General features: G+C 61.6%; 1 protein-coding gene across 3 annotated transcripts in view; it reads left to right on the top strand.

Annotated features, from left to right (window-relative positions):
* The first annotated feature begins 1,706 nt into the window (after window positions 1-1,706).
* VAV2 (vav guanine nucleotide exchange factor 2) overlaps window positions 1,707-25,286 on the top strand; it is a 178,783-nt gene continuing 155,203 nt past the window's right edge. For all 3 annotated transcript variants that reach the window (XM_032634005.1, XM_032634004.1, XM_032634006.1), the window contains exon 1: window positions 1,707-2,041. In XM_032634005.1, coding sequence (XP_032489896.1) covers window positions 1,838-2,041 — 204 coding nt within the window. In that variant the 5' untranslated portion in view covers window positions 1,707-1,837. The remainder of the gene's footprint in view (window positions 2,042-25,286) is intronic.

Below are 25,286 nucleotides of genomic sequence, written 5' to 3'. Positions count from 1 at the left end.
GTTTCCTCGGAGGAAGGATGCCTGGACAGGAACTTGGAGCTCACCAGTCACTTGGCCTGATTTTACTCCTGCCAGAGTCGGGGCTGTGCCCTGGGAGCCCAGCCCTTCCTCCGCTCCTCTCTGTGGGCCAGAACCTTGCCTGGGTCCCCATGCTTCCTCCTCAGTTTGGGAAGGGGCCAGCCTGACTCTCTGCAGAGGCCACTGCCCAGAACAGAGGGCTCAGGGGACCCTCACTGGGCTCGCAATGAGGTGGGGTGTCACCCTGCTCTGGCTCCTGCCCCAGGAATGCCAAAGGAAGAGGGGAACTGGGCCATAGGGGCGGCTGCCGGGTGCTGCCCCAGGGTTCAACCCAAGTGTGTGGGGATGCCCAGAGACTGGTCACCCCCAGGCTCACCCCATGACTGAGCCAGTCTTAGAGGGGGGATCAGACTTGCCCAGGGTCACCCGGCTGAGAGCCCAGGGCTCCCAACAGCTGAGCCAGGACCCACATCATTTCGTCGCCAGATGGGCTCTTTATGTTCTAGAAGCCCTCCCACTGTCACAGGAGGCCAGAGGACACTGCCCACCCCCTCCCGGAGGGCGTGGCCCAGGAGGGAGTTCAAGGCTCGGTCAGTAGACCCCGCAGCCAGCATGGAGGCGGGCGCTACCCAGGGCCGGGTCTGGCCTCATCTCTTTCCCTCTCTCCCACTTAACTTATGTCACATCTTCCATCTCGGACGCCAGGATTTGCCCAGCTGCGGGTGGCAGGCCTCTGGGTTTCAAAACAGGCGAATCCCGGCCTTTGTGCGAGGTCGGGGGGCTTCCTGCGGGTCCCTAGCCAGCGCACAGGATAGGAAGGGGATCTGGGCGAGTCCCCGGCCCGTGTGCCTCCCGCCTCGAGTTCTCCCGTGGGGACCAATTGGTGGACCGAGAGGGCGCGGGACGACTCCGCGCAGTCGGTGCCCCCGCCAGGGTCTGTCCTTCCCGAAGGACCGTGCAGAGGCCCCCCAGAGCGACAGGGGCCACCTCCTGAGCTCCTCCTGAAACGCAGGAGAGACGCAGAAACAACGACCGGCCATCACTCCACAGGCGAGGTCGCGCGCCCCGGGCGCAGAGCTTCCTCAAAATCTTGGTGCCCCTCGTAGAAGTCGGCGGACCCCGAGCTCCGGCCGCGCCGCAACCCCCGCCCTCTGCAACTTTTGTGAGCGGCAGCCGGGCAGGAAGTGGGGGGGGGGGGGCGGGGGCGGTGCCAGGCGAGCGCGCCGGCCCCGCCCCCACCCCGCCAGTGGCCGCGCCCCCCCGCCCCCCGCGCCCTGGAGCGGCTGAGCCGCGGAGTCGGAGCCCCGGGCGTGGAGCGCTGAGCGCGAAGGCGGGGCGAACAAAGCGGCGGCGGCGGCGGCGGCGAGGGCGGCCCAGGCCCCGGACGCGCGGAGCAGGCGACCCGCCGGGCCTTTGTCTCGGGCGGGGCAGAAGCTTCGGCGGCCGCGGAGCGCCCCGAGCGCAGAATGCGGCGCCCGGCGGGGCGGATCGCGGAGCGCTGCGGCGGCGGGCTGCGCGGAGGCCGGCCCGGGGCCCGGGGGGACTTGTGTGTGTGAAGCGGGGGGTCCGACGCGCTGCCCGGCGGCTGCCCCACGGCCGCACGTGGGCGGGAGCTGCGGCGCGCTAGGAGCCGGAGGAGGAAGAGGAGGGACGCGCGGCGGCGCAGCGGAGACCCGGGGCCGCCCGCGCGAAGCCCCGCCCCGGCCGCCGAGCCCCGCGCGGGCGGGCGGGATGCCCCGCGGCCGCTGCACTTCGGCCGGAGCGCTGCCTTGAGCCGGCCGGCCCAGCGAGCGGCGGGCGGGTGGGCGCCGCGGGCGCCATGGAGCAGTGGCGGCAGTGCGGCCGCTGGCTCATCGACTGCAAGGTCCTGCCGCCCAACCACCGGGTCGTGTGGCCCTCGGCCGTGGTCTTCGACCTGGCCCAGGCGCTGCGCGACGGCGTCCTCCTGTGCCAGCTGCTGCACAACCTCTCCCCCGGCTCCATCGACCTCAAGGACGTCAACTTCCGGCCGCAGATGTCCCAGGTGAGGGTCCGGGCGCGCCGGGAGGGGCCCTGGTTTAAGTTCCCGGGACCCCGGTCAGAGCGGCGTGCTCGGGGACGTCGGCAGGCGGCGGGACGGTGAGCGGAGCGGCGGCGCGCCCCGGGCCTCGGAACCGGCTCCTCCGAGGGGCGACCCCGGGAGGCACGAAGTTGGCAAAGTGCCCCAAGCCTGGGCTGCGCCTCCGCCGCCTCCGGGCCCTGCCTGGGACCACCCGCTGCTGGGCCTGCGCCTCCCGGGGTGAGGGGCGCTCGAACCCCGGCGGGGCGCTCACCACTGCCGCCCCTTCTCCCGGGCCTGGGCCCCGGGAAGCAGCGAGTGCACCCCCCCCTCCCCGCCCCGCCGCCGACCACAGGATCCCGCCGAGCCGGTGGCCTCGTCAGGTGTAGGGTCCCTGGCTTCGCGCCTGGTGGCTGGACGCCCTGGAAGACAGGGGCTCGGGGCGCGGCGGGAGGGGCCCGGTGGGGCGGGGAGCCGGGAGCCCTGGGCTGGGGGCACCGCCCCCTCGCCGGCCTCAGCCTCCTCCCGAACCCTTTGAGGGGGGCAAGCAGCGCCAGTCCCCCAGGGTCGCGCGACTTGGTGGGAACAGGAGCCCCTCATGCTTCCCTGTACCCTCCAGTGTGGCCTTTGTCGCGGCCGAGGCGCCTGTGGCTGCCGGGCGGGCAGGAAAATGTCTGCTTGGCCGGCGGGCGCTGCCTTTCGTGGCCCCTTAGAGGGAACTTGGCGAAGACTTAAGCAGAGTGGAGGCTGCTGTCCTGCCCTCCCCCCCGGGTTCCACGACCCCCACCCCAGCACCTCTGAAGGGGCCCTGGGTGCCCAGCGGGGCCAGGGGCCACCCCAGGTCTGGCCAGCACTGCCCGGGAGCAACCTTCCTGCTCACCCCACAGCCCCTTCTTCTGTGATCCTCTGGCCTTCACAAGCCAGTGTGACAGCTGAAACGGGCTGGGGGGAGGGGGATGGAGTGAGTCACTGCTTTTCCAGGCTGGACCGCGTGGCCTCTGCCCTTTGGCTGTGACCGCATTTCCAAGGAGATGGGGGCATTTCCCCCCTTCAGGGAGGATGGGGGTGGCCGCTGACCAAGAAGAGTCTTGAGGGGACGGGGGCAGGGGGCCACCCTCCCACTCCACGGGAAGCGGACGGCCCAGGGAAGGAGCCCTGGCCTGCCGTCTGGTCCCCAGGCCCCACTGAAGCCAGAACTATTCTGGGCCCTCTCAGTGCTAAGTAGCCCAAGTTCCCGGGACCGGGTGCCCTCAGATCCAGTCCTCTCCTCTGCCCTCAGCCCCCTGGGGCCTGGGACATACTTACCCCATTTTGCAGCTGGGGGAACTGAGGGTGTTGGAGCTGCTGAGGGCAGAGCTGGGTCTTGAGCGGGAGTGTCTGCCTTTGGCTGTGAACTGCAGGGGCTGCCCAGGCTTGCTGGCTCCTGGCTGACTGGTAGAGAGCCTGGGGCCCAGGGCACGGCCGGGGGTGGCTGGGGGCATTGGCTGGGTCCCGGAGCTGCCCCTCCCAGCTGTGTTTGGCCAGGAAGGGGGAGAGGGCGCGCTGGCTGTGGTAGGTGGCCTGGCTCAACCCCTGCGCTTCCTGGAGTCCCTGGAGCCATCCTTGGGCCAGCAACGCTGACCCGGCACAGTTTCCTTGAGCCCCCCTGCTCCAGCCCCGGTGAAGGGGTGTCGGGGGGCTGGGCGGTAGGGAGACCCTGATGGGCGAGTGTCTGTGTCTTCATGGCCATGTGCTCTTATTGAAACCTGGCACTGTCACCTCCCTGTAGTGGCCGCTTTGGGGGCCTCAGTTTCCCGATCTACGTAATGAGGACAGTAGTAGTGGCTGCCTCATAGCCGGGTTGTGAGGACTCGGTGAGGGGAGGGTAGAGAACATCCTTAGTGCTGCGCTGGATGGACGTTAGAGATCTTATCTGGGCAGGTGCCGCCCCTTGTGTCTGAGGGCTGGTCTCCCCTGCCTGTCCTCTTACGGAGGGTGGGGCTGGTCACACCCATCTTTGTGTGTCTCTTGCCGGCACAGGGATGGCTGGGTTAAGGCACATGGCCCCATCTGTGTATTCACGATTAAAGAAACAATTCTCTTGACCATGTATGGCCGTGCAGGGTTTGGGAGAGGAACGTGACGGTCTGTCTGGGTGGCTGTTCTTTGCTGTCTGGGGAGCTTCCCTCCAAAGAGGAGGGGAGACGATGTGGTCCTCCAGGTCCGTGGTGGTGGCATCGCAAGAAAAATCACAGCTGCCTTTTCTTACCCACCCTGCCCTGAGCTAGTCCTGATTCTGGGAGGCATATGTCACCCCTGTTTCATGAATGAGACAGCTATAGCTCAGAGAGGTCAAGTGACTTACCCCACATCACACAGGTAGTAAGTGGTAAAGCTAAAACCTGGACTCAGGTCTCCCTTCCAGGACTGTTTATTTCAGAAGCCTTCCCTCTGCTGTCTCGCTGAGTTTCTGATGGATGCTCCTGGCCCGCTTCTCAGGGTGTTCACGGTGTGTGTCTGTTTCCATGGGATGGATGGGGTGGGGAGTGCGTGCCTGTTTCCTGGGGGGTCTGGACACTTTGCTGGCAAGTGGGCAGGGCCCTTCCATCTTCCTGCTGTCACTCTGTGCCCTCACGTGGACCCGTCCAGCTCAGAGGCCTTGCCTGACGTCCCCTCGTTCCAGAATGCCGCTCTGGCTTCTCCTGTGACAGGTGACATCCTGTTTTCCAAGTATTGCGCTTCGAGTGCCCCTCCCGTTTGCTGCGTGGATCTCAGCTGGGTTATTGGCCCCAAAGGCGCATAATAGCCACACGCTAAGACTTACTGAGCATCTGCTGTGTATAGAGCCAGGTACTAGGAAGGGTTCACAGGCAGATCCAAGCTGCCCCTTGTCCTGCCCTTCTGGATCTGGTTGGGTGTGCTCTATTTTTTTTATCCAAAATGCCTGGCAGCCACGTTGGGTTTAATTAAAGTAATTCGGTACGGCCAAATCTGCTGACCCTAATGAGACCGCGTGTGTCTGGAACAGCTTCAGTTACGAGGTCCTGAGGTTGCTGATGCCAGCAGACGGCCCTTGCGTTTGGTCTGCAGTCTGAATCTTTAGGGCACCAGCCGCCCAGCCTTTTGCCGCCCCCCCCGGCAGGCCTCCTCTCCGTAGAACAAGGCTGGGAAGCTCGTCTGCAGGGACACGGCAGAGAGAGCTCCCCCATGCCCACACCTCCAGCTTCAAGTCCTTCCCGTCCCAGCCTTGTGCCGACGTTCCAGCCTGCGCCCCCCTCCCCTAAGCCTTTTCCATCAGGGTCCATCGTGTGCCGGGCCCATGCTGGAAGACTACCCCTCCTTTTGTCCTGGTTCTTCCTGTAGGAGCTAGTCTAGTGGCTGCCTCCTCTAGGAAGCCTCCTCTGATTTCACTCTTCTCCCATCCTGAAGCGTTGCGAGCCTGGCCCTTGACCCGCGCCCCGCCCCACCGTGTACCGGGTATGTACCTCTAACCCTGCGTTTTCCACACTTTGCTTTAGTAAACAAGCATCCCTCGGAGCCACGCTCGTAGCTCACTGTCCTGAACCCAGGACGGTGAATCCCTCCCCCTCCGGACTGGTGTGAGCCCTCCCAAGGGGTCTCCGGGTCCTGCCGAGCCGGGCCTCCCTTTGCTGCTGTGTCATTCCGGTCCTTCCTTCGAGGAATAATTGCGAGCCCCTGTGCTTCCAGGCAAGGGCCCAGTCCCTGCTCCGAGATGCTTTCAGGTGAGCAGGACACACAGCAGGTTGTTGAGGTGCCTGTGGATGAGGAAGTGGCCTTTAAGTGTCCTGAGAGGTCCCAAGTAAAGGCAGGGGGACGCGGTTCCCGAGGCCAAGGGGTGTGATACCTGGGCTGCCGGGGAGCAGGGACACGGAGGCCGATTCCAGCGGAAACTAGGATGCTTTTTCTTTTCAAGTCAGGTTTTGTTTTTGGTTTTTTTTTTAGATTTTATTTATTTATTTGCTGCTTTGAGTCTTCCGTGGCTGTGCGCGGGCTTTCTCTAGTTGTCGAGGGCTGCTCATTGCGGTGGCTTCTCTTGTTACGGAGCACAGGCTCCAGGCACGCGGGCTTCAGTAGTTGTGGCACACGGGCTTAGTTGCTCCGCGGCATGTGGGATCTTCCCGGTACAGGGATGGAACCCGTGTCCCCTGCACTGGCAGGTGGATTCTTAACCACTGCGCCGCCAGGGAAGCCCCAGGTTTCGTTTTAAGTGTGAACATATCTTGACACTCGAGAGTAAGTTGGTGCCCTGCACCCTCACGTTTCCTACAGAAGAAGGTCCCCTCTGCAGCCACAGAGCCACCACCTGAACCCGGGAAACAGCGGGGATGGTGCCGCCTTGGAATCCACTCGAGCTTCAATGCGTGTCTCCACAAATGCCCGTTTCAGCAAATGGTCCACCTGGGGGCTGGGACGACCCCTCCGCCTCACCTTGATTTTCCCGACCTGGATGCCTTTGAAGGTGACAGGCCCCTTTTGTTGCAGAATGTCCCTCTGGGTTCATCTGCCGTTTCCTCGCGTTGGATTCAGGCTTTGCACCCGAGCACGCTGTTGCCTTCTCCTGGCATATCCTGTCTAGTAGGTGGCACGGGTTTCCAAGTGTACCCTGGCTGGGGGTGTTGGCTGTAACCACTCGACGCCGGCGCTGTTTGCCGGACGGCTGCGCCGCGAAGGCCCTCCGATCCCCCTTGTAGGTCACGAATATTCTTGAGAAGGTGCTTTGAGACAGTGACAGGATCAGTCCTCCCTCCCTCCCTCTCTCCCTCTTCTCTTCCTCTTTTCCTTTCCTTTCTCTCTCTGTCTGCCACTGTGGATTGTGGTTTCCTGTCCTCTTCCACGGATTCTCATCTGTTACCGTCACTCTTTATTTTGACGCTCAGATGGTCTCAGGTTTGACCAGTGGCAACTGCTTCAAGCTGCTTCCGTGTGTCTTTTTGACACGTTGCCATCGTTTTGTGAGCTCTGTCTCCTTCCTGGCACAAGCTATCTGAGCTCATCTTGTATTTTATTTTGTCCAGCTCCGGAATCAGCCGTTTGTGGAAGGAGCTCCGGGTCCGCAGTGCAGAGGCATATGTAGAAACCAGGATCTGGGTGTAGGCGCACCTGTGCTGGGGTGTCTCAGCCCTGAGACCTGGGCAGTGTGCACCGCTGAGTTAACACAGGCGTGTGTGTGTGTGTGTGTGTGTGTCCCCGTCTGTGTGCTGCACGTGTTCACATTTGTACTTCTGTATCAGTGCTGTCAAGTAGAAGATGTGTGAGCTGCATCTGTCTCTTAAAATTCCTGGTGGTCACATTAAAAAAGTGACAGGAACTGTGTAACGTTAATTCTAATAATACGTTTTATGTAATCCATGACCAAGGGGGCAGAAATCAGATCTGTGGGGGTAAAGAAATCATATTCTTTTCGCGCATCAAGCACAGATGTACCCAGAGAAAAGAACAGTACAGCACAGATATACAGTACATCTGTGGTATTAAAATTTCATGCGGGGAGGGCGATTGAGACAATGCCGGGAAAGGCTCCTTAGGGGGGGTGATACTGACAAGAAGGTTGAGAGACGCTGATTTCCCGAATATTAGCATTTCCGGGCGGCAGGGTTTGTGGCACCCAGTTTGTGCCGCAGGGGGTGGGGATGGGGGAGGGGAGAGCAGAGGCCGGTGGACCAGGGGTCTCGTCTTTAGCGCTGACCTGCTGGCTGGAGGGTCACCTGCAGGGCTGTGTGGGGCAGGGTCCGAGGCTTGGGTCTGGAGTTGGCAGGGAAGGCCGTCGGGCATCGCCTGCCCAGGCCATGGGTGGGCGCAAGCTGGCGTTGGTGGAACGTGGTTTGTTTGTACCACGTGTGCTGGTGACAGAAACCTGGCTTTGGCGTGGGCTGCCGGGGTGGAACGGCGAAGAATGCTGTGTTGGGTGGGGAGTCCGTCGCGAGGGGCGGCTCTCACCTGTCTGTGGTCTGGGCCCTGGAGATGGGGCATCTCCGTGCCGGGAGTGGGGGCCCTGCTACGCGTGGGCCCAGGGCCTGACAAGGGTGAGGAGGCACAAGGTGACCTCCCCCCGCCCTGGTGCCTCATCTCAGCCCGTTGCTGCCATGAGGTCCACGTGACCGAGGGTGTCGCCTCCCCGGCAGGGCGGTGCCCTCCAGCCCCTGCCTCCTGTCCCCGTGTCCAGGCCACGTCTGTGGCTGCATCTTCCCAGGACAGGGCAGTGCTGCTGGGAAGACGCCCTGCAGCCCTACCGCTGAGACCCTGCCAGGCGGACCTCCCTCCCGACTGCCCCCGAATCCAACTGCTTCTCCCCCAGCACCCAGCCGGCAGCCACCACCCCCTCCCAGAGCAGCGGTGGGCAGACGTTTTCTGTCGAGGGCCAGGCAGTAGATATTTCAGGCCCCGTGGGCCAGACGGTCCTGTCGCAGGTACGCACGTCGGCCCTCACCGTGCCGAGGCAGCGCTGATGATCTGTGAACGAGCGAGGGGCTGTGCACCAACATGTATTCGTGAAGAATGACACGTGAATTGCATATGTTTTCCACGTGTCACGAAATACTGTTCTTTTTCTCCCCAGCCATTTAAAAATGTAAACACCTTTCTTAGCCTGTAGCCTGGGTAAAACCAGGCAGTGGGCCGGTTCGCTGCCGCTTGTCTGCTCAGGGCCCTTCCCGGGGCCTGCGAAGGTGTCCTGGTTCCCGGGGCTCCCCCCTCCCTGTTCCCACCGCGCTTGGCAATCGTGTCTCCGTTTGTATCCAGAGCCCTTGGCATGGGCTCCTCAGACAGGAAGTGATCCATGGAACAAAGCTTCCTCACCACTTCCCTGGTGCCAGAAAACGTGCTGAGCCCCGTGGGGATGACCTCCTCTCGTCCCCGGAGCGCGTGTGGCTGAGGCTGTGCTCTCAGCCCGATGAGCTGCCTGAAATGGTGGTGGAGGGGGCCACACTCGGCCACTCGGCTGCCGTGAGAATCCTGGTGCTGACGTGTCACTGGCCTGGCTGAGCCTCGCTCTCCCTGCCTGGAAAGGGGGTGACGGTGGCCACCTGCGTGGGCCTCCCAGCAGGCCCGCTAAGTCTCAGAACACTGCAGCTCCACCCCACGCCCGGCTGGCCGGCTTGCTCCTGCTGGCCGGACCCTGGCCCCGGCTCGCCGCCTGCCTCTTGGGCCAGCTGCCTTCCCCCGTCCACCTGGCCTCACCTTGCCTCTGGCGGCCCAGCTCCTGCAGAGCCTCGTGGGATGCCAGGGGGCCCCGGGGGGCTTGCCTCTCCCTCCTTCCCTAGCCCCTGAGCCCCTCCCACTCGGCCCCAGGTAGGGGGAGTGGGGAGGGGAAGGATGGAGGATCCTTGGCCCAGGAGTGGAGGGGCCCAGGGTTGGTGGACCGCAGCGCTGCCCCTTCCTCTGGGGGTGACCGGGGACTCCTGCCGGGAGGGGTCTCACACGCTCTCTCTGCCGCTTCCTTCCGAGGAGCTCCTGGGTTGGATGGGGCAGGACTTGCTGTCCCGTGCGGGGCTGTGCTGGTCCTCAGCAGGTGCGGGTGTTTGGATCCCTGGGGGCAGAGACCTCGGAGGGCTTCGTGGAGGAGGTGGCACTTGAGCTGGTGGTGAAAACTGGACGCCTTTAGGTAACTAAAGGTTGGAGATGGGTGGTTGCTGCAGGGATGGGGCTCTGTGGGGGCAGAAGCTGGGGTGTGGGGGTTCCCACTCTGCCCCCCAGGCAGATCGCTGCTGCCTGGCCATGCCCTGTCCTGACAAACTTTGTTCCCTGGCAGCCCACCCAGGGCGCCTCCCCTGGGCCTGGGGAGACCCTGTGAGGCACTGGGTTGGGCGGCCGTGCCCCCCGTCAATGGAGAGGTGACAGGCTGGCCTGGGGGCGCACAGCTGCGTGGGGGCCGAGGCCTCTCGCCAATCCGCCCAGGTCTCTTGGAGCCTGGAGTGCGCTTCGCTTCGCTCCTCCCTTCGCCAGCAAAGCAGCCTTGGCACGGTCCTCCGTGGGAGGACCTGAGTCCAGAGGTGGCTGGGCTGGTTGGCTCGGCCTTCCCCTCACCTGCTCCCAGGCGGCTGGGGGAGAGTCACTCCATCATTTACTCAAAGTCCCATCTGCCTACGGGCCCTGGGCAGAAGAGGCAGAGACCCCTGACCTGTGTCTGACCTTCTGGAGGGGAGACAGAATAAGGGATTCGTGAAGAATTAAGATGGAGAGAAAGACAGCGGGCAGAAGGCTGGTGGCTGGGCTCAGGAAGCCCAGGCAGGCTCCCGAGGAGGGGCAGGAGGGGCCCCTCTGCAGCCTGCTTCCTGCACCTGCTCCCCTCGGGTGCTGTCTCAGCTCTGAGCTGGAATGGGGCGTGTGGCCTGTAAGTGAAGTTCAGCCCCGCAGTGGGGGGCGGCTGCCCGAGGCCGCGGTCTCTGGGGGTTCCTTGTGTGCCCGAGGCCCAGCCACGGGGCCAGGCCAGCTCTGCGCCGTCCGGTTGTGAGCAGCTGTGGCTCCCGCTTCAAGTCTGGGCCGCAGGGCGTGGCATCCTTGTCTCCTCCCGCCCCGTCCACATCCTCCGTCCCGTTCCCGATGGCTGCGTGGCGTTGGCGCCTCCACCACCCGGGGGTCCTGGGCCGCTCATTCTGGCCGAGCTGTCTGGGGGCAGCACCGCCCCGCCCTGGACCCGTCTCCCACCTTGCGCCTGGCTTCGTGTGCTGCTAGGCAGTGGGGCGGCCTCCGACTCGTCCCTGGGGTGGAGACGGGTGCGGCGCTGTACCCTCTCGGACCTGGGTTCAAATCCTCGTCGCCACTTCTCCGCTGTGTGCTGTGCCCCACCCCTGCCCCAGCCCCTGTTTCCTCTGCTGTGAAAGGGGGTTTCTGACAGCCACCTCCTGGGGGTTGGCTGAAGACAGAGCAGACAGAGGGGACCCAAAGCTCTCAGCCCAGCATCTGGAGGTGATGTGTGCTTGGAGGGTGTTGCCCACCCCTCCACACCCTCACCCTGGGCAGCCCGGCCCTTTGAAGCCTGGGGCTCTGCTTCTCCCTGTAGATGCCCCTCCCCTAGCACCTGCCCCTGAGCTTGACCCGGGAGAGAGGTCGGGGCAGGGGCGCAGATCTGGCAGGCCCTGCAGACCTGCTTCAGTGCCGGATCAGGAGCCAGCACCGCACGTGTGTGGGATGAACCCCTTGCCCTTTCTGGACCCAAATGGTAAACAGGAATAACAACGTACGGCTGCAGCGGGGGCAGGGCCGTGCCGTGGGTGCCGGCCGGCCGGGATGGGGGAGCAGGGGTGGCCCCCAAGCAAGGCTCCCTGCCTTTGGAAGCTTAAGTGTTGCTAGAAACGCACGACATTTCAGTTTTGTGGGGATTGTTTGTCATCTCTGCAGAGTTTATATAAGGATTTAAACACTTATTTTTATTTATTTATTTATTTTGTTGCCGTACGCGGGCCTCTCACTGCTGTGGCCTCTCCCGCTGCGGAGCACAGGCTCCGGACGCGCAGGCTCAGCGGCCACGGCTCACGGGCCCAGCCGCTCCACGGCATGTGGGGTCTTCCCGGAGCGGGGTACGAACCTGTGTCCCCTGCATTGGCAGGCGGACTCTCAACCACTGCGCCACCAGGGAAGCCCTAAAACACTTATTTTTTTTTTTTTTTTTTTTTTTTTGCGTTACGCGGGCCTCTCAATGCTGTGGCCTCTCCCGCCGCGGAGCACGGGCTCCGGACGCGCAGGCCCAGCGGCCATGGCTCACGGGCCCAGCCGCTCCGCGGCATGTGGGATCTTCCCGGACCGGGGCACGAACCCGCGTCCCCTGCATTGGCAGGCGGACTCTCAACCACTGCGCCACCAGGGAAGCCCTAAAACACTTATTTTTAACACACCTACTCCTCATTCCCCTGAGCCAACTTAAACTTCAGGCCGTAAATGCTCCTGTCGGTTTGTTATGTTTTGGTTTCAAAGGCAGCGTGCGCACGTGGTGTCCGGTGAGAGCTGCTCCAGGCAGGCAGGGGGCCCCGGCTGCCGGCCGCCTGGCCTCCCATCCCTCCGTGGGCTCGGTAGCCTCCGGGCCTTTCCATGGATGGGGCCCACTCCCAAGTCCCCCCTGAGGCCCCTCCCCCCGAGGCCCGGTTGTCGTCTGTGCGGAGTGGGGGGCACTTGTCTGTCTTGTGCTGTCAGAGGACTTTCTGAGATGCTGCCCCACTGCCACCTGCCAAGTTCATCCGCTCTGCTGGGGGCTTCACGGCTGCGGCAGGAGGGGTGTCTCCCGAGATGTGGAGGGCGGCAGGGTGGGGTGCTGGGGGGCCGTCGCCAGGACCGGAGTCACCTGGCAGGTGGGCGGCTTCGGGTTCCGGATGTTTCTCTGCTCCACGTGTCTCACCCCCCACCCCAGCCCTGCCTCTGCCCGGCCTCTCTCCTAAATGTGCCGTCCACACATTTCCAGCTTCCATCCACATTCGCTTGATGGTCGTATTTGTCTCACAAACGTAGGATGCCGTCAGGGGAGGGGACTGCAGGCACCGTGCTGAGCGCCTGGACGACCCCAGCCCCGCGGTGAGGGGCCAGCGCGGCCCCGTTGGCGGCTGAGGCCCAGAGTCGCTAAGCCACCTGCCGGGGCCACGCAGCTGCGAGAGGCTGGGCCTGGGCTCGCCCCGGCCTTCCTGACCCCAGAGTCCAAGGCCCACGTTTTGCTTTCCTCCCCTCGGGGTTGGCTCTGGCTGGCGGCAGTGTTTCTGCCAGGTTTGGCCTGGTAGGGGAGGCGGGGCTCCGCACCTGGCCTCCGTGTCCCTCCAGGAATGGGGAGGTGCCCCCTGGGACAGTGGTCGTGGGTGCAGCATGGACTGTCCCACCTTTCAGCTGTATGAGGGGTGTCTGGGTCCCGGTCCCTGGCGCACGGGGCAGCTGGAGAGGTTTGGTCTGTTCACGCCCTGCCTCCAGGTACCCCTGAGGTGGTGGAAGGTTCTGGTCCCTTAAGCTCATGACAGTCACATCCTGAGACCCTCCCTCCCTTGCCCTTAAGCTCCTCCTTAATCTACCCTCCACCCCAGAGACTGGGCATCTGTGTTTTCCTCCCCGCCTCGCCCAGCTTATCTGGCTCCCGGCACAGGAGACAGAAACACCCAATAGTCATTTTGGTGAGAGACAAGGAACCTTTCAGATCCGAGCTGTTTTCCTCTATACACGACGGGTTACTCACACATACGGATTCTGAGCACCTGAGCCCCCATCTGGATGCCAGAGGTTTCTCTCCGCCTGAAGCGGTTTTGTTTTTTTTTCACCCCAGGGCTCAAAGGAAGCAGGCGGGAGGCAAGGTGGTGGGGTGTGACCCGGGCCTGCAGATGGACGCGTTCCCTGGCTTCCCCCGGCCTCCTCCCACCTGCCGCCTTCCCCCTCCCCTCTGGGCCTCTGCGTTCCTAGCTTAGAGGGACCAGACGCCCCCGTCTCTTGTGATGTCCGGGCACAGTCTGTGTGGTTAGGACCAAAGGCTGGAGCCCTGGCTGTGCCACTGACCACTGTGGGCCCTGGAGCTTGACCTTCACGGAGCCTCAGTTTCCTCCTCTGTAGGACTGGGATAAAAATAGTATCTTCCAAAAAAAAAAAAAAAATAGTGTCTTCCTCAGCGGGTGATGGATAAACAACATGTGGTCTATCCAGACAATGGGATATTATCAGCCATAAAAAGGAGCACAGCACTGACATCCTGCAACATGGATGAACCTTGAAAGCGTTACGCTGAGTGAAATAAGGCAGACCCAAAGGGACAAGCGTTACGCGATTCCATTTCTATGAAATGACCGGGACAGGCAAATCCACGGAGGCAGAAAGCAGGTCGGTGGCTGTCGGGGGAGGGGTGGGGGGAAAGGGGGGAGCAACTGCTAACGCGTACGGGTCTGTGAGGGGTGATGGAAAGTTCTGGAACTAGATAGTGGAGGTGGTTGCACAACATGGGGAATGTGCTAAATTTCACGTTATGTGTGCTTTTTTGTTTTTTTTTTTTTTTTTCGTCTGCACCGCACAGCTCATGGGATTTTTGGTTCCCCGACCGGGGATTGAACCCAGGCCATGGCAGTGAAAGCACTGAGTCCTAACCACTGGACCGCCAGGGAATTCCCTACGTTACGTGTACTTTACCAGAATAAAAAAGTAGCACCGCCCTTGTGGGACTGGGAGAACTGCATGAGGAATTCGAGCAGCTCTGTGGCCTGGGACCGCAGTGGCCCGGACACCTGCCCCTGTGTTCTTCCTCCGTAAGGAATGTCAAGTCACATTTGATGCCTGCATTGGTGTAAAGGCAAATAAACGAATAGTGTATTTAAATATTTAAATGTTTAAATACTGTCTTCGATCTAAGACACTTTCATGGGCTCTTAGAAGTGCTGGCCCGCAGTGCCGGCAGGTGAGTCAGGCCCGCGTGGTCTTCTCTGGCCACTCCAGGCAGGACAGGGAGGTGAGAGCCTGGACTTCGGTGTGTGTTATTGATGTGTTGTGTGATGCTGGGGAACTTACTTTCCTTCCTCTATAAACTGGAGGTGCTGGTGCTGGCAGTAAGGGTCCTCACCACACTGTTCCGAAAGTTGAACAAGCTCGTGTGAATGGCAGGCTCTGCCCGATGTCCGGGCCATTTTACGCCCCCCTCCCCTGCCACCCCCCAGTGTAAGGGTCTCAGGCTGGGCCCCAGGGAGCAGACCCCGAGACGGGAGGTGAGCCAGTGAGGCCAGGGAGGGAGGGACGGAGGCCGAGGCCCTCCTCCTCCAGCAGCTTCCTGCCATGGGCACTGAGTGCTGGGGGCAAGACGGTCCTCGAGGGGCACGGCCCGAGGGAGGGGAACCCGGGGTTTCTGTCACCGCTTCTGGGTCCCGGGCCGGGCAGCAGCCCCGGGCACAGAGGGCAGTGCTGGGGCAGGCCCCGGAGTGGCGAGCCCTGGGGGACGTCGGCGGGGTGCCTGCAGCTGCTAAAGGAAGGTGGCTCTTCATCCCGGGTGGGAGATGATGACACGAGACCTTTCCTCTCTCGGCTCTAGGAAACAGCCCAAGGAGCTTTCATCTGAGTCGCTGTTGGCAGAGGGCCTGGAGATGGACCGGGCCCCCTGTGTGTATGGGCAGTAGCAAGCACTGGTTTCTTTCTTCTTTTCTTTTTTTTAAAAATAGATTTATGTATTTATTTATTTTTGGCTGCGTTGGGTCTTTGTTGCTGCACACGGGCTTTCTCTAGTTGCGGCGAGCGGGGGCTACTCTTGGTTGCGGTGCGCGGGCTTCTCATCGTGGTGACTTCTCTTGTTGTGGAGCACGGGCTCTAGGCGCGCGGGCTTCAGTAGTTGTGGCACACGGGCTCAGCAGCTGTGGCTTGCGGGCTCTAGAGCGCAGGCTCAGTAGTTGTGGCGCACGGGCTTAGTTGCTCCGTGGCACGTGGGATCTTCCCGGACCAGGGCTCGAACCCGTGTCCCCTGCATTGGCAGGCGGATTCTTAACCACTGCGGAGGGCTGGTTTCTGATAACAGTTATGAATGACCTAACAGGCTTGGGAGGAGGAGGCGCTCCGTCACTGCTCGGGGCTCCACGTCAGGTGGGTTGGAGAGCCACCGCTATGGTGGTGTGGGACGCTCCCAGGCTAGGCGGAGTCAGGGGACTTTTCTGCAGGAAGTAACCTTTTAGCTGAGCCTTGAACAAGGAGTAGGAGTCAGCCAGGTTGGGGAGGGGAGGGGAGCCGTTCTAGAACAGGTCGACAACTTCCCAGCCCCCGTTCCTGGCTTGCCAGGCCAGGCCTGGGTGAGCCACTGGCTCTGAGCCCGTTTCCTCCTTTCTTATTTTCCTCCTGGGTTGCCTGTCCTCTCGTCCTGGCTGCTGTTTCTCTGCAGAAGCCAAGTGGGAACTTGACGCTCACCCCAATGACTGGGGACGTTCTGCATCGGCCTTGCTCTGCAGGGGGCACACTGATGTGGGCGCTGATGGGTTGGGTGAGTCTCACCAGCCATGGGCTGGGACCGTCCCTGGGGTCCCAGGGGATGAGGGGCCCGCTCTTGATGGGACGCCTGGGGCCCTTAACCGATGGCTGGATTGTGTTTCTCTGGGCACATCTTCCTACTCTGGTGGGCTGAGCCCAGTCAGCTTCTCTGGGTCTCTTTCCTATCTGTAAAATGGAAATGGGGGATTTTCTGCACTGCTGCCCACTGCTGATGGCCTCGGGGGCTGGTGCACCTGGAGAGCTGGGTCGTAGGCAGGGATGCTCGGGTGACAGTTCCCAGCCGGGGGCGTGGGAGGGAGCCAGGTGTTCGCAGGCACCTGAGGGCCGTTATTACCTGATGTATGACTTTGACAGGTTTCTTGCTGTCTCCGAGTTTCTTGGGGTGACACCGCTTCCTCCTCCACAGATGGGTTGTGAGGCTGAAGGGAGATGATGCCCGGGGCCTGCTAGCTCCAGACCAGGCAGGGCCCGACACCCGACAGGTGGTGGCCTCTGTAGCTCCATATGCAGAAGGGACTTGTCCTAACCTCCTGTGACCCACGTGCCTTCCTGGAGGTGATGAGGGAAGACGGGCCCAGAGAGCACGGGAGATCTTGGGCCACTTGCTTTGTGCCTGGGTCTCAGTTGGCTCACCTGTAAAATGGGGCCATCATTTCTGCTCCAGGTGCCTCCAAGGGTGGAAGGGAGGAGGGCTCTGGGGCGTGTGAGGTCCCTATAGGGCCGCCTGCCTCTAGGCGTCTGGAGGGGAAGCGCAGGATCTGTGCGTGTGGAATCCTCTTGGCGGGAGCCACCGAGCCCCTGGCTGTGTGAGTCTCTGTGTTCCGGTTGACAAGCTCCCTCTTCCAACACTTCTTAAGGAGGGGCGTCCCGGGAGCTGCGACCATCTCCAGGAACCAGCGTGTGGACGCAGCGTCTGCTTCCTGGAGCGATGTGGGTTTTCTGTGGTATTTGGGAGCATCTCGGTTTCCCTGAGTTGGCTGATGACGCAAGGTTCCTGGAGCATCCCCGCCCGCCGCCCCCAGCACTGCAGGGACGCTGGAGCACTTGGGGATGACCCGTTGAAGGGTCACATGGGGGCAGTGCGCTTCCTGGTTGTTCCCATGGCCGGAGCTGAGGGGTGGACTGTGGAGGACGCATGCCTTGTCTGGAGTGAATAACCGAGTCAGTAAATCCAGGCTGTAAACCTCACCTCCGCGGCCCTCGTGTGTGTGTGTGTTTACCGTCTGGCTTATCTCTGCAGTGGACTGTACAGCTGTGCTTCCCGGGAGCATGCGGGCTCATTTCTGGAACCAGGTGTGGGTGTGAACAAAGTCGAATTGGTTTTGTCGTCGGGAGGCCAGGCTTGGTGTGCCGTCGGTGCTGTGCCCTCTCTCCGCCCGTCTGCATCCCTGATACGTCTGGGTGATGCCATCCACCTCCTCTGGGTAGTTTTGGGGCCCGAATCCACTCTCCTTGAAGCGGCTGAGGGCTCTGGGGTTTGGCCCACAGAGCTCTGTCCACCCTGGCTGCTTGGGGGGAGCCCTGGCCACCTCCCGGCCATGGGGCAGGAAACAGGTGGTGCAGGTGGCCTCTGAACTGGGTTCTGTTGATGCTGGAGACCTGTGGCTGTGGCTTGGCCACACCCTGGGCCAGCTCTGGGGCCCCCATCCTGCCCCCTCCCTCCTGTCTGGGCCTCCTGCTGGTGGTGGGAAATGGTCAGCCCGGGCAGGAGACCAGAGTGTCATGGACATGTCTCACCCTGCCCAGTGGAGCGGCTCTGGCCCTCAGCCTTTCTCCCGCGTTGCCATCTGGTGACTTGGGGAGGAGCAGGCCAGCACCTGGGCTGCCTCTTGGTGGCGGTGGACCCGGCCGGGACAGTGCTCAGCCCACTCTGATGTTCCTTGGGCATGATGGAGTCACCTGTCTTGCTGTGCCTGCTCTGGGCTGCTCCCAGAGCCACCTGGCGACGCTGAGGTGGTCATAATTAGTTACAAGACTGGAGGCAGAGGGCAGCCCCGTGGAGTGGGAGTCACTGTCACCCATTTGACAGCATTGGAAACCGAGGCTCAGAAAGCAGGGCCTTGTCTGCCTTTACCTGTAGGAGATGGAGACAGCATTCCCGTGGCCTCCGCGCTCCCGTGGCAGCAGGGCGCCAGCGGGCTCCTGACATGTGGGATTTATATCCGTCTGAACTCTCCCCACGCTAATTCACGTGCTGGCACCCCCTCTCTTTTCTTAACTCATGTGTGTAATAAATTTTTTTTTTCCCTCAAAAAAAAAAGGGAAGATAGAATTTTCATACACCACTCCCTCCTCATGCAAATAAACCTTGGGAGAAATTGGCGTGTCATCTCTTTGGGTGTATTTGTGGTAATTTAGCGGCTTAAATGAAACATCTGTTAGCCAGCCAGGCTCAGGCCGAGCAGAGCTGTGGATTTGCACCAGAGCGCCTGGGAAGTAATTTACTGCAGGAGCAGGGACTCTCCGGCCAGAACCGCCCGCGTGCAGGCACATGTAGCACCCGAGGCCACGGTGACGGGGTGAGGGGGGGCTGGAGCCTTTGTACCCTGCCCCCTTGGGTCCCTGAGGACAGCAGGAACATCGTTGGTCGTGGCCGGGCCAGGGGCTGGCGGTGGGCCTTGAAGACTGGGAGGTGCTGGGCTTCCCGTTGATGTGCGGGCTTGGCGGTGGCCAGGACTCAGGGAGAGGCTGCCCTGTGTCTGCAGCCCGTCCGTGGGCTTTTAAACCCAGACCATCCTGGCCGTGTTCCCTCCTTCAGGGGAAGAAGGGTGGGCTCCCTGTTGTGGTCAGGAGCCCGGCGGGGCCGGAGCTCAGACCTGCCCCACTGCTGACGTGGCCGTGTGCGCGCCCTGGACGAGCTTCTTCATCACCCTCCCCGCAACCAGTCTCACTTGGCTTGTCTGTAAAATGGGCTGCTGTGTGGCTGTGGCTCCCAGTGGGCACTGGATGGTGAGCCAGTTCCCCTAGTCCATTTTGGGAACTGCCATCTCTGTGAAGTGCACTTTTGGGAACTGGCAGGCACTGGTTTCTATCTGAGTCACTGCGTGGTGTGACGGGACCGTGCCGGGGCACAGGTAGGCTCTTGGTGGAGGACATCTGGCCCTGGGCCTTTCTGTGCCCGTCAGTCGAATGGTGGTCACGTCACTTGTAGTTGGATTCTTGTTGGGGGGGCGGCTGCCTCTTTTCTAGAGAGTCTTCCTTCCCAACCACCTGTTGGAGCTCCCTCTTCCTTTAAGGTCTGCTAGACCTCTCACCTCCTCCAGGGAGACCACCTGGATTTCACCAGCTCTTCCTGCAACTGGCACAGGTCATCTGGGCCATCTAGCTCTTAGGGAACATTTTTTGAGCCTGTGAGCGATCGGCCCTCAGGGTGAGGGAAAGGTAGGTGAGATTCTGTGCCTCCGTTGAGGAGTCCAAAGTCTGGGGGGAGAGCAGGGTCAGGGAGGGATCATGGGAGCAGTGGTCATCTCTAGGGGAAGTGACAGGGACTTAGAGCCACTGCCTTGCAGGAGGCGGGGTGTGGTTGGTGTGTGGGTGGCTTCATCCTGGGTGCCAAGGAATCCCGGAAGGGGTTGGAGAGAACACGATGTGCCTGGATTTGGCTCCAGAAAGTTCTGCTGTGGCTGCAGTGCTGGGAGTGGATCGGAGGGCAGGCCTAGAGTCTGGGAGGCTGGGGAGGAGGCGGATGTGGTCATCCCTGCAGGAAAACTGACCGGGCCTACACTGGTCGGGGGGGTATGCAGTGTGTGGGGAGGGACGGAAACAAGGGCTTCAGGGCCCAGGAGGAGGGTGGGCAGGGCTGGCCATCCATCAGACGTGGAATGATGAAGAGGGCGCCCTGATGTGGGGCTTGGGCTGGTGGGTAGGTGGTGGGGCCTGTCCGGATTCGGCCCTCGGGGCTCGGGGTCGGCTTTGGCCGAGGGCCCAGGGAAGGCCGGACTCTCCCAGCGGTCGGTCCAGGATCTGCCCTGACCGGAGTTGGGGGATGTTTCAGCCCCACCCCCGTTGTGCTGTGTTTGGCTTTGAGCTTCCTGCTTCCTTTCCGGTGTCTGTGACTGACCAGTGTCCAGGCTGGACTTGGGGTGGGGGGGTCATCCTGCTGGTCTGGCCTCCGTGTACCAAACTCCATTCTCACCATGCTACCAGCTTTGCCTTCCGAAGCACACAGTTTATGCAGAAGGTTACAAACAGGTGCTGACGTTCCCACCCAGACGCGTGGGGCCAGCGTGCAGGACCCCAGCTCTCTGGGGACAGGCAGGATCCCCAGCACACGGTTTATCTCCAGGTAACATGATGGCCTTTGCAGAGACCCAGCAAAACTGCCTCAAAACCCGCAATAGTTGTGTGTTATTTTTAAGTGGTTTTTGCCCGTGGAAAGAGTGGTTTTTCTTAAAAAGGGCATTGCCTCAGATGGATTTCTTTAGGACTGCTTTATTGCCATTGATGTGGTAAAGCTTTAATCAGGAAACGACCGCACAGTGGGGTCTGTGGAGGGTAACGTGACAGCCTCGTTGACTTTTTATCGGGGGGTGTTTGCCGCACATGAGCCAGCTCTCTGGGGTCTCATCCTCAAGGCCAGAGCTTGGGTGGGGGCCGACCCAGCAGGGAGCCCAGGGGTGTCAGGACGGGGGTCCTCTGTCTGACTACACGGGAATCAGAGATCGAGGAGGAGGTCCTCTCCTGGGCACCCCTCCTCTGTTTCTTAGGGTCACCAGGTTCTGTAACGTCTGGACAGATGCAGCTTTATCCAGGGCCCTGGGGATGACCCCGTGGGTAGGGACCCTGGAGCATCCCGGGGTGCCTCCAGAAGCAGCTTCTGCCCCTCTGCAGGCCCGGTGTGGGCGGTTCCAGGTATATTCATATGCATGTATATTTCAGGCTGACTGGTCTGCTTACACCCAGAGGAACTCTCCGTATATTCAACTGGACGCGCCCCGTTTTAGTCGTGGAACTGGGCTGGGCTGGGCGAATCTGCTTTTCCCATTTCCACACCTGCCCCACATATCTTTCCACGCACCTTCTTTCACCCGCTCCGAGATGGGGATTTTCTCATGTTCTCACTTTTCTGACGTCAGCATGGTCTGGGAGCCTTATAATCGGGGTGTGTTGGGAGTTTCCTGGGCAGTGTGTTCCCAGTGAGACGTGAAGTCTGCCGGGCTTCCATCCGACCGTGCCTTCCACGTGACTAGACGTGGCATTTGTACACCCCGGTGTTTCAGGGCTGCCTGGTGTATGGAAGTTCCAGAGGTGACACCAGCCCCCCCCCCCCCCCCCCCCCCCCCCCCGTGATTGGATGCTCACCACCCTTCTTTTTGGAAAGCCTGTCCTGTTTACCTCTACCATGGGGACGGCCACTCTGAGAGCTCCCTGAGCAAAGGCTCTGTCCAGCTGGTATCCTTGAGTCGGGGGTGTGTCTCCGAGGCTATGTCTGAGACAAGGCCCCTCCCTTGAAGAGCCTGTCCTCACCAGGCGGGTGTGTGTGTGTGTGTGTGTGTGTGTGTGTGCGCTGTCCTAAAAGTGACCGTCATTAAAGCTGCACACGTTAACACTCATTATTGACTAAAGCGGGTGAAACTGAAATCTGGAGGAATAAGAGCTGATGGAAAGGACCTCAGGATGACAGGAAGGTGCGGGAAGTGCAGGGAAAACCCGACGCGAGAGTCCAGCCTCCAGGGTCACAGGGAAGCAGGGAAGATACCTTTAGCGAAAGAAAACTGGAAGTTGAAACAAAAACTCCGAATCAAACAACGATCTCTAGAAACCGGTCAAGGAATTAATCGAGGCATTAGAGCTCACCCCGAATGGTGTTTCCAGTTTCCTCCTCGTGGGTAAGGTCACTGAGATGCGGGTGTTCGCGGCGCGCGTGGGCGGAGCCTTGCGGGTGGGCGTGGTCTCCCAGGCTGTGCTCAGGAGGCGGGGCTGGGTGGGCGCCCCTGGGCCGCGTGACCTCCCTGCGGAGGAGACATCGCCGGAGGAGGGGGGGAGCACACCCGGGGGGTGGGGGGGGTGGGAAGAGCCGGGTAGGTAGAGTTGGGGTTGGCGGGCCTCCCCTGTGATCTGCTCCCCCCACTCTCCAGTCCTGGGCCGGCTCGTTTTGCTGCGTCTTTGCCCGAACCTTGGCTTCCATAAGGACCCCCGCGTGGGGGCGATGGTGACTGAGGGCTATTAGGAGGGGGTGTCGCAGGACCGCGCTGTCAGGAGATGGGGGACGATGCTGGGGCTCTGCACAAGGAGTCGAGGTGGGGGTCCTCTGAGGGTACCCCTTCCCCACTCCAGGCCTAGAGGTAGGTACAGAGCGATGGGCGACTTCTGGGGATCCGCGGCTGCCCTTCCACGCTCCTTCACACCCATTGATTCGTGGCGTGCCGACTCTGCATGGCTCTCAGTGGCCCGTCCCCAAGCCGCTCGGGTGTGATTTGTCCTCGTTTCTTATAGAGCAAGGTACTGTTGGCTGAGCGGTCCTCAGAGCTGGCCGGTGTGGGGATTGGCCACGGGAGACAAAACGGACCGCAGCTGTGCGTCCCGTGGGGACCAGAGGTCAGCCAGCCGGGCCTCGCCATGCCCTCCCGGCCAGTTTTCTCCCAGGCAGCCCCGGCTCCGGGTCAGGAAGGGGGGTGGGTAGCTGTTGCTAGACCCTTGAGCAGTAAAAGGAGACTTGCTGCGCCAGCCTGAGAGTGGGGCTCGTGGAAGGGGCCGGGCACACCCCCCCCCCCTTGGTGCCCCTGATTCCAGGTCTCCTGAGCCTTGGCTGGAGCAGAGAGGGGATTCCAGACCTTTTGTGGGCTCTGCAGCTTCAGATAACCAGCGCTTCCCAACCTTGGTTCTCATTAGAGGAGCCTGGACCACCTCTGGATGCCGAGCCATGTGATGGAGAGCCAGTCTCCCCATTAAAGGACCGCATTTCCCCTAAGCTGCCCTTGGCTCCGTGACCACAGGCTGACCCTCAGCCTCGCTGGTGGGTGCCACACTCAGTCCGGGGCTGGCCTGCCTGTGCTGAGCGGGGTGGGGAGGGGCACTTAGGCGCGGCTGCTGGGGGGTGCAGATGGATTAGTGACGTCTGCATGGGGGATGGAGGGCGACACACTGCTTATCTGCCTTCCCTGGTGCGAGGGAATGCCGTCACTATTGGAGACTGCCCTGGGGTACCCAGTCGTGTGACAGCCCCCTCCGTGTGCACGTCCCCCTCCTCGGGTTCCCCCAAGGCCAGCCCAGTCAGCCCCCTCAGACCACTTCCCCTGTTCCATGTGCCTGGCTCCACTCCTAGCCTGCTGATGCCGGCCCTGGGGGGCTTTCCTTCCCTGGCCTGGCACAGTGGGGGCATGTGGAGAGTCTGTCTTTCTAAGGGAGTTGTCGCTACCCTCCGATCTGCTTGGATCTGGGGCCTCTTCTCCCAGGGTCTGTGGCCTCTTTTCTCTGAGTCTGGGACCCCTTCTCCCAGGGTCTGCAGCCTCTTTTCTCTGAGTCTGGGACCCCTTCTCCCAGGATTTGGGGACTGTCTTCTCTGAGTCTAGGACTCCTTCTCCCTGGATCTGGGGCCCCCTTCTCCCAGGGTCTGGGGCCTCTTTTCTCTGAGTCTGGGACCCCTTCTCTGTGGATCTGTGGCCCCTTCTCCCAGGGTCTGGGGCCTCTTTTCTCTGAGTCTGGGACCCCTTCTCTGTGGATCTGTGGCCCCTTCTCCCAGGGTCTGGGGCCTCTTTTCTCTGAGTCTGGGACGCCTTCTCCCAGGGTCTAGGGCCTCTTTTCTCTGAGTCTGGGACCCCTTCTACCTGGATCTAGGACCCCTTCTCCCAGGGTCTGGGGCCTCTTTTCTCTGAGTCTGGGACCTCTTCTCTGTGGATCTGAGGCCCCTTCTCCCAGGGTCTGGGGCCTCTTTTCTCTGAGTCTGACACCCCTGTGCTTAACAGTGTTGTGGAAGCTTCACAGGCCTGGGCTGGCGGAACGTCCCACGTAAACCGTCTGGAGGGAGGAAGTGGCCTCGCCCTAGTTTCGGGAGCCTCCCTTTTCTGTGCCGGTGGCGTCTGCAGCCTCCTGGTGAAGAGGAGGCACAGTGCCCTTAGGTCCCCCTGCCCTCTGGCAGATGGGTGCTCTCGGTGTCCTGGCTGAAGGAGTAATTGGCTGAGCTGTTCGGGGAGGGCAGGCTGGGCGAAGCCTTGTGCAGCGATTCTCTGGTCGCACGTCCCTTTAGCCATCACTCAGGGCGAGCCTCAGGGTAAGCGGCCCCCTGGCCGCCTCGGCCTTTGTCTAGTGATGGAGGACTCTCCGGGGGAGGCAGGGAAGTAAGTCTTTAGTCTCGTGATTTACAATTTAAACTGGGATGATGGAAGTCCTCACAGATCAGCTCTGCTCTGGCCTGGGAGGGCGGCCCTGACCATCGTGCACCGCGACGTAGGCAGTGTGATCCCGGAGTGGGTGGTGTCACAAAGCGCTGGATGGCAGGCCTCAGGAGCGCAGGGCACCCAACCAGGTTTAACCGTCCGATCCTTCCCAGTGACAGTGGAGCAAAGAAAAACAGCCCCGTGGCAGGACCAGGGCAAAGGAGGGGGCCTCCAAGTGAGGGCCTAGAGGTGGGCGCCGGGCTCCCCAGCGCTCCCTGTGCGTTCCTGTCCTGGGGTGGCCCTAACAAAGCGCCACAGACTGTGGGGCTTACACCACAGAATATATGCTCTCCCAGTTCTGGAGGGCAGAGGTCGGAAATCAAGGTGTGGGCAGGGCTGTGCTCCTTCCGGAGGCTCCAGGGGAGGGTCTCTCTTGCCTCTCCCAGCTTTTGGTGACCTCAGTGGTCCCTGGCTTCTCTCTGCCTTTGGCCTCACGTGGCTTCTCCTCTGTGTGTCTCTCTTCTCCTGTCTCTTAAAAAGACACTGCTCATTGGACGTGGGGCCCATCCTAATCCAGGATGATTTCACCTTGAGACCTTTACCTTGTACCAAGTAAGGTCACATTCTAAAGTTCTGGGGTTGAGGACATAGACATCTCTTTGGGTTTTTTTGGGGGGAGCACAATTGGACCCACTGCACCCACCCTGCTAACTCTTTCTTCTGTCCAGATGTTGGCTGGGTACTTGGACTCCTGGTGGGGAGGGGATTTGGGTTCAGGCCCTGGGCTCCTGGTGGGGAGGGGGTATGGGGTTCAGGCCTTGCTGAAGGGCTGGGCTAGGGGATGGAGTGTGGTTGAGGCTATAGGAGAGGTGCACGTGGAGGTGTGGTGCCCCCAGGAGGGCAGGGGCTGGCAGGTGTTGGGAGTAGGTACATTTTGGCCAGGTGGAGATGGCAGGCAGCAGGTCAAGGAGGTGGACGTGGGAGATTGTGGGCTGGCGGGGCTGTGG

Source organism: Phocoena sinus, chromosome 6 (assembly GCF_008692025.1).
Source record: "Phocoena sinus isolate mPhoSin1 chromosome 6, mPhoSin1.pri, whole genome shotgun sequence".
Classification (NCBI taxonomy): Eukaryota; Metazoa; Chordata; class Mammalia; order Artiodactyla; family Phocoenidae; genus Phocoena; species Phocoena sinus.
Note: the sequence above shows the minus strand (reverse complement) of the source record. Positions and strands in the feature narration are given on the sequence as shown.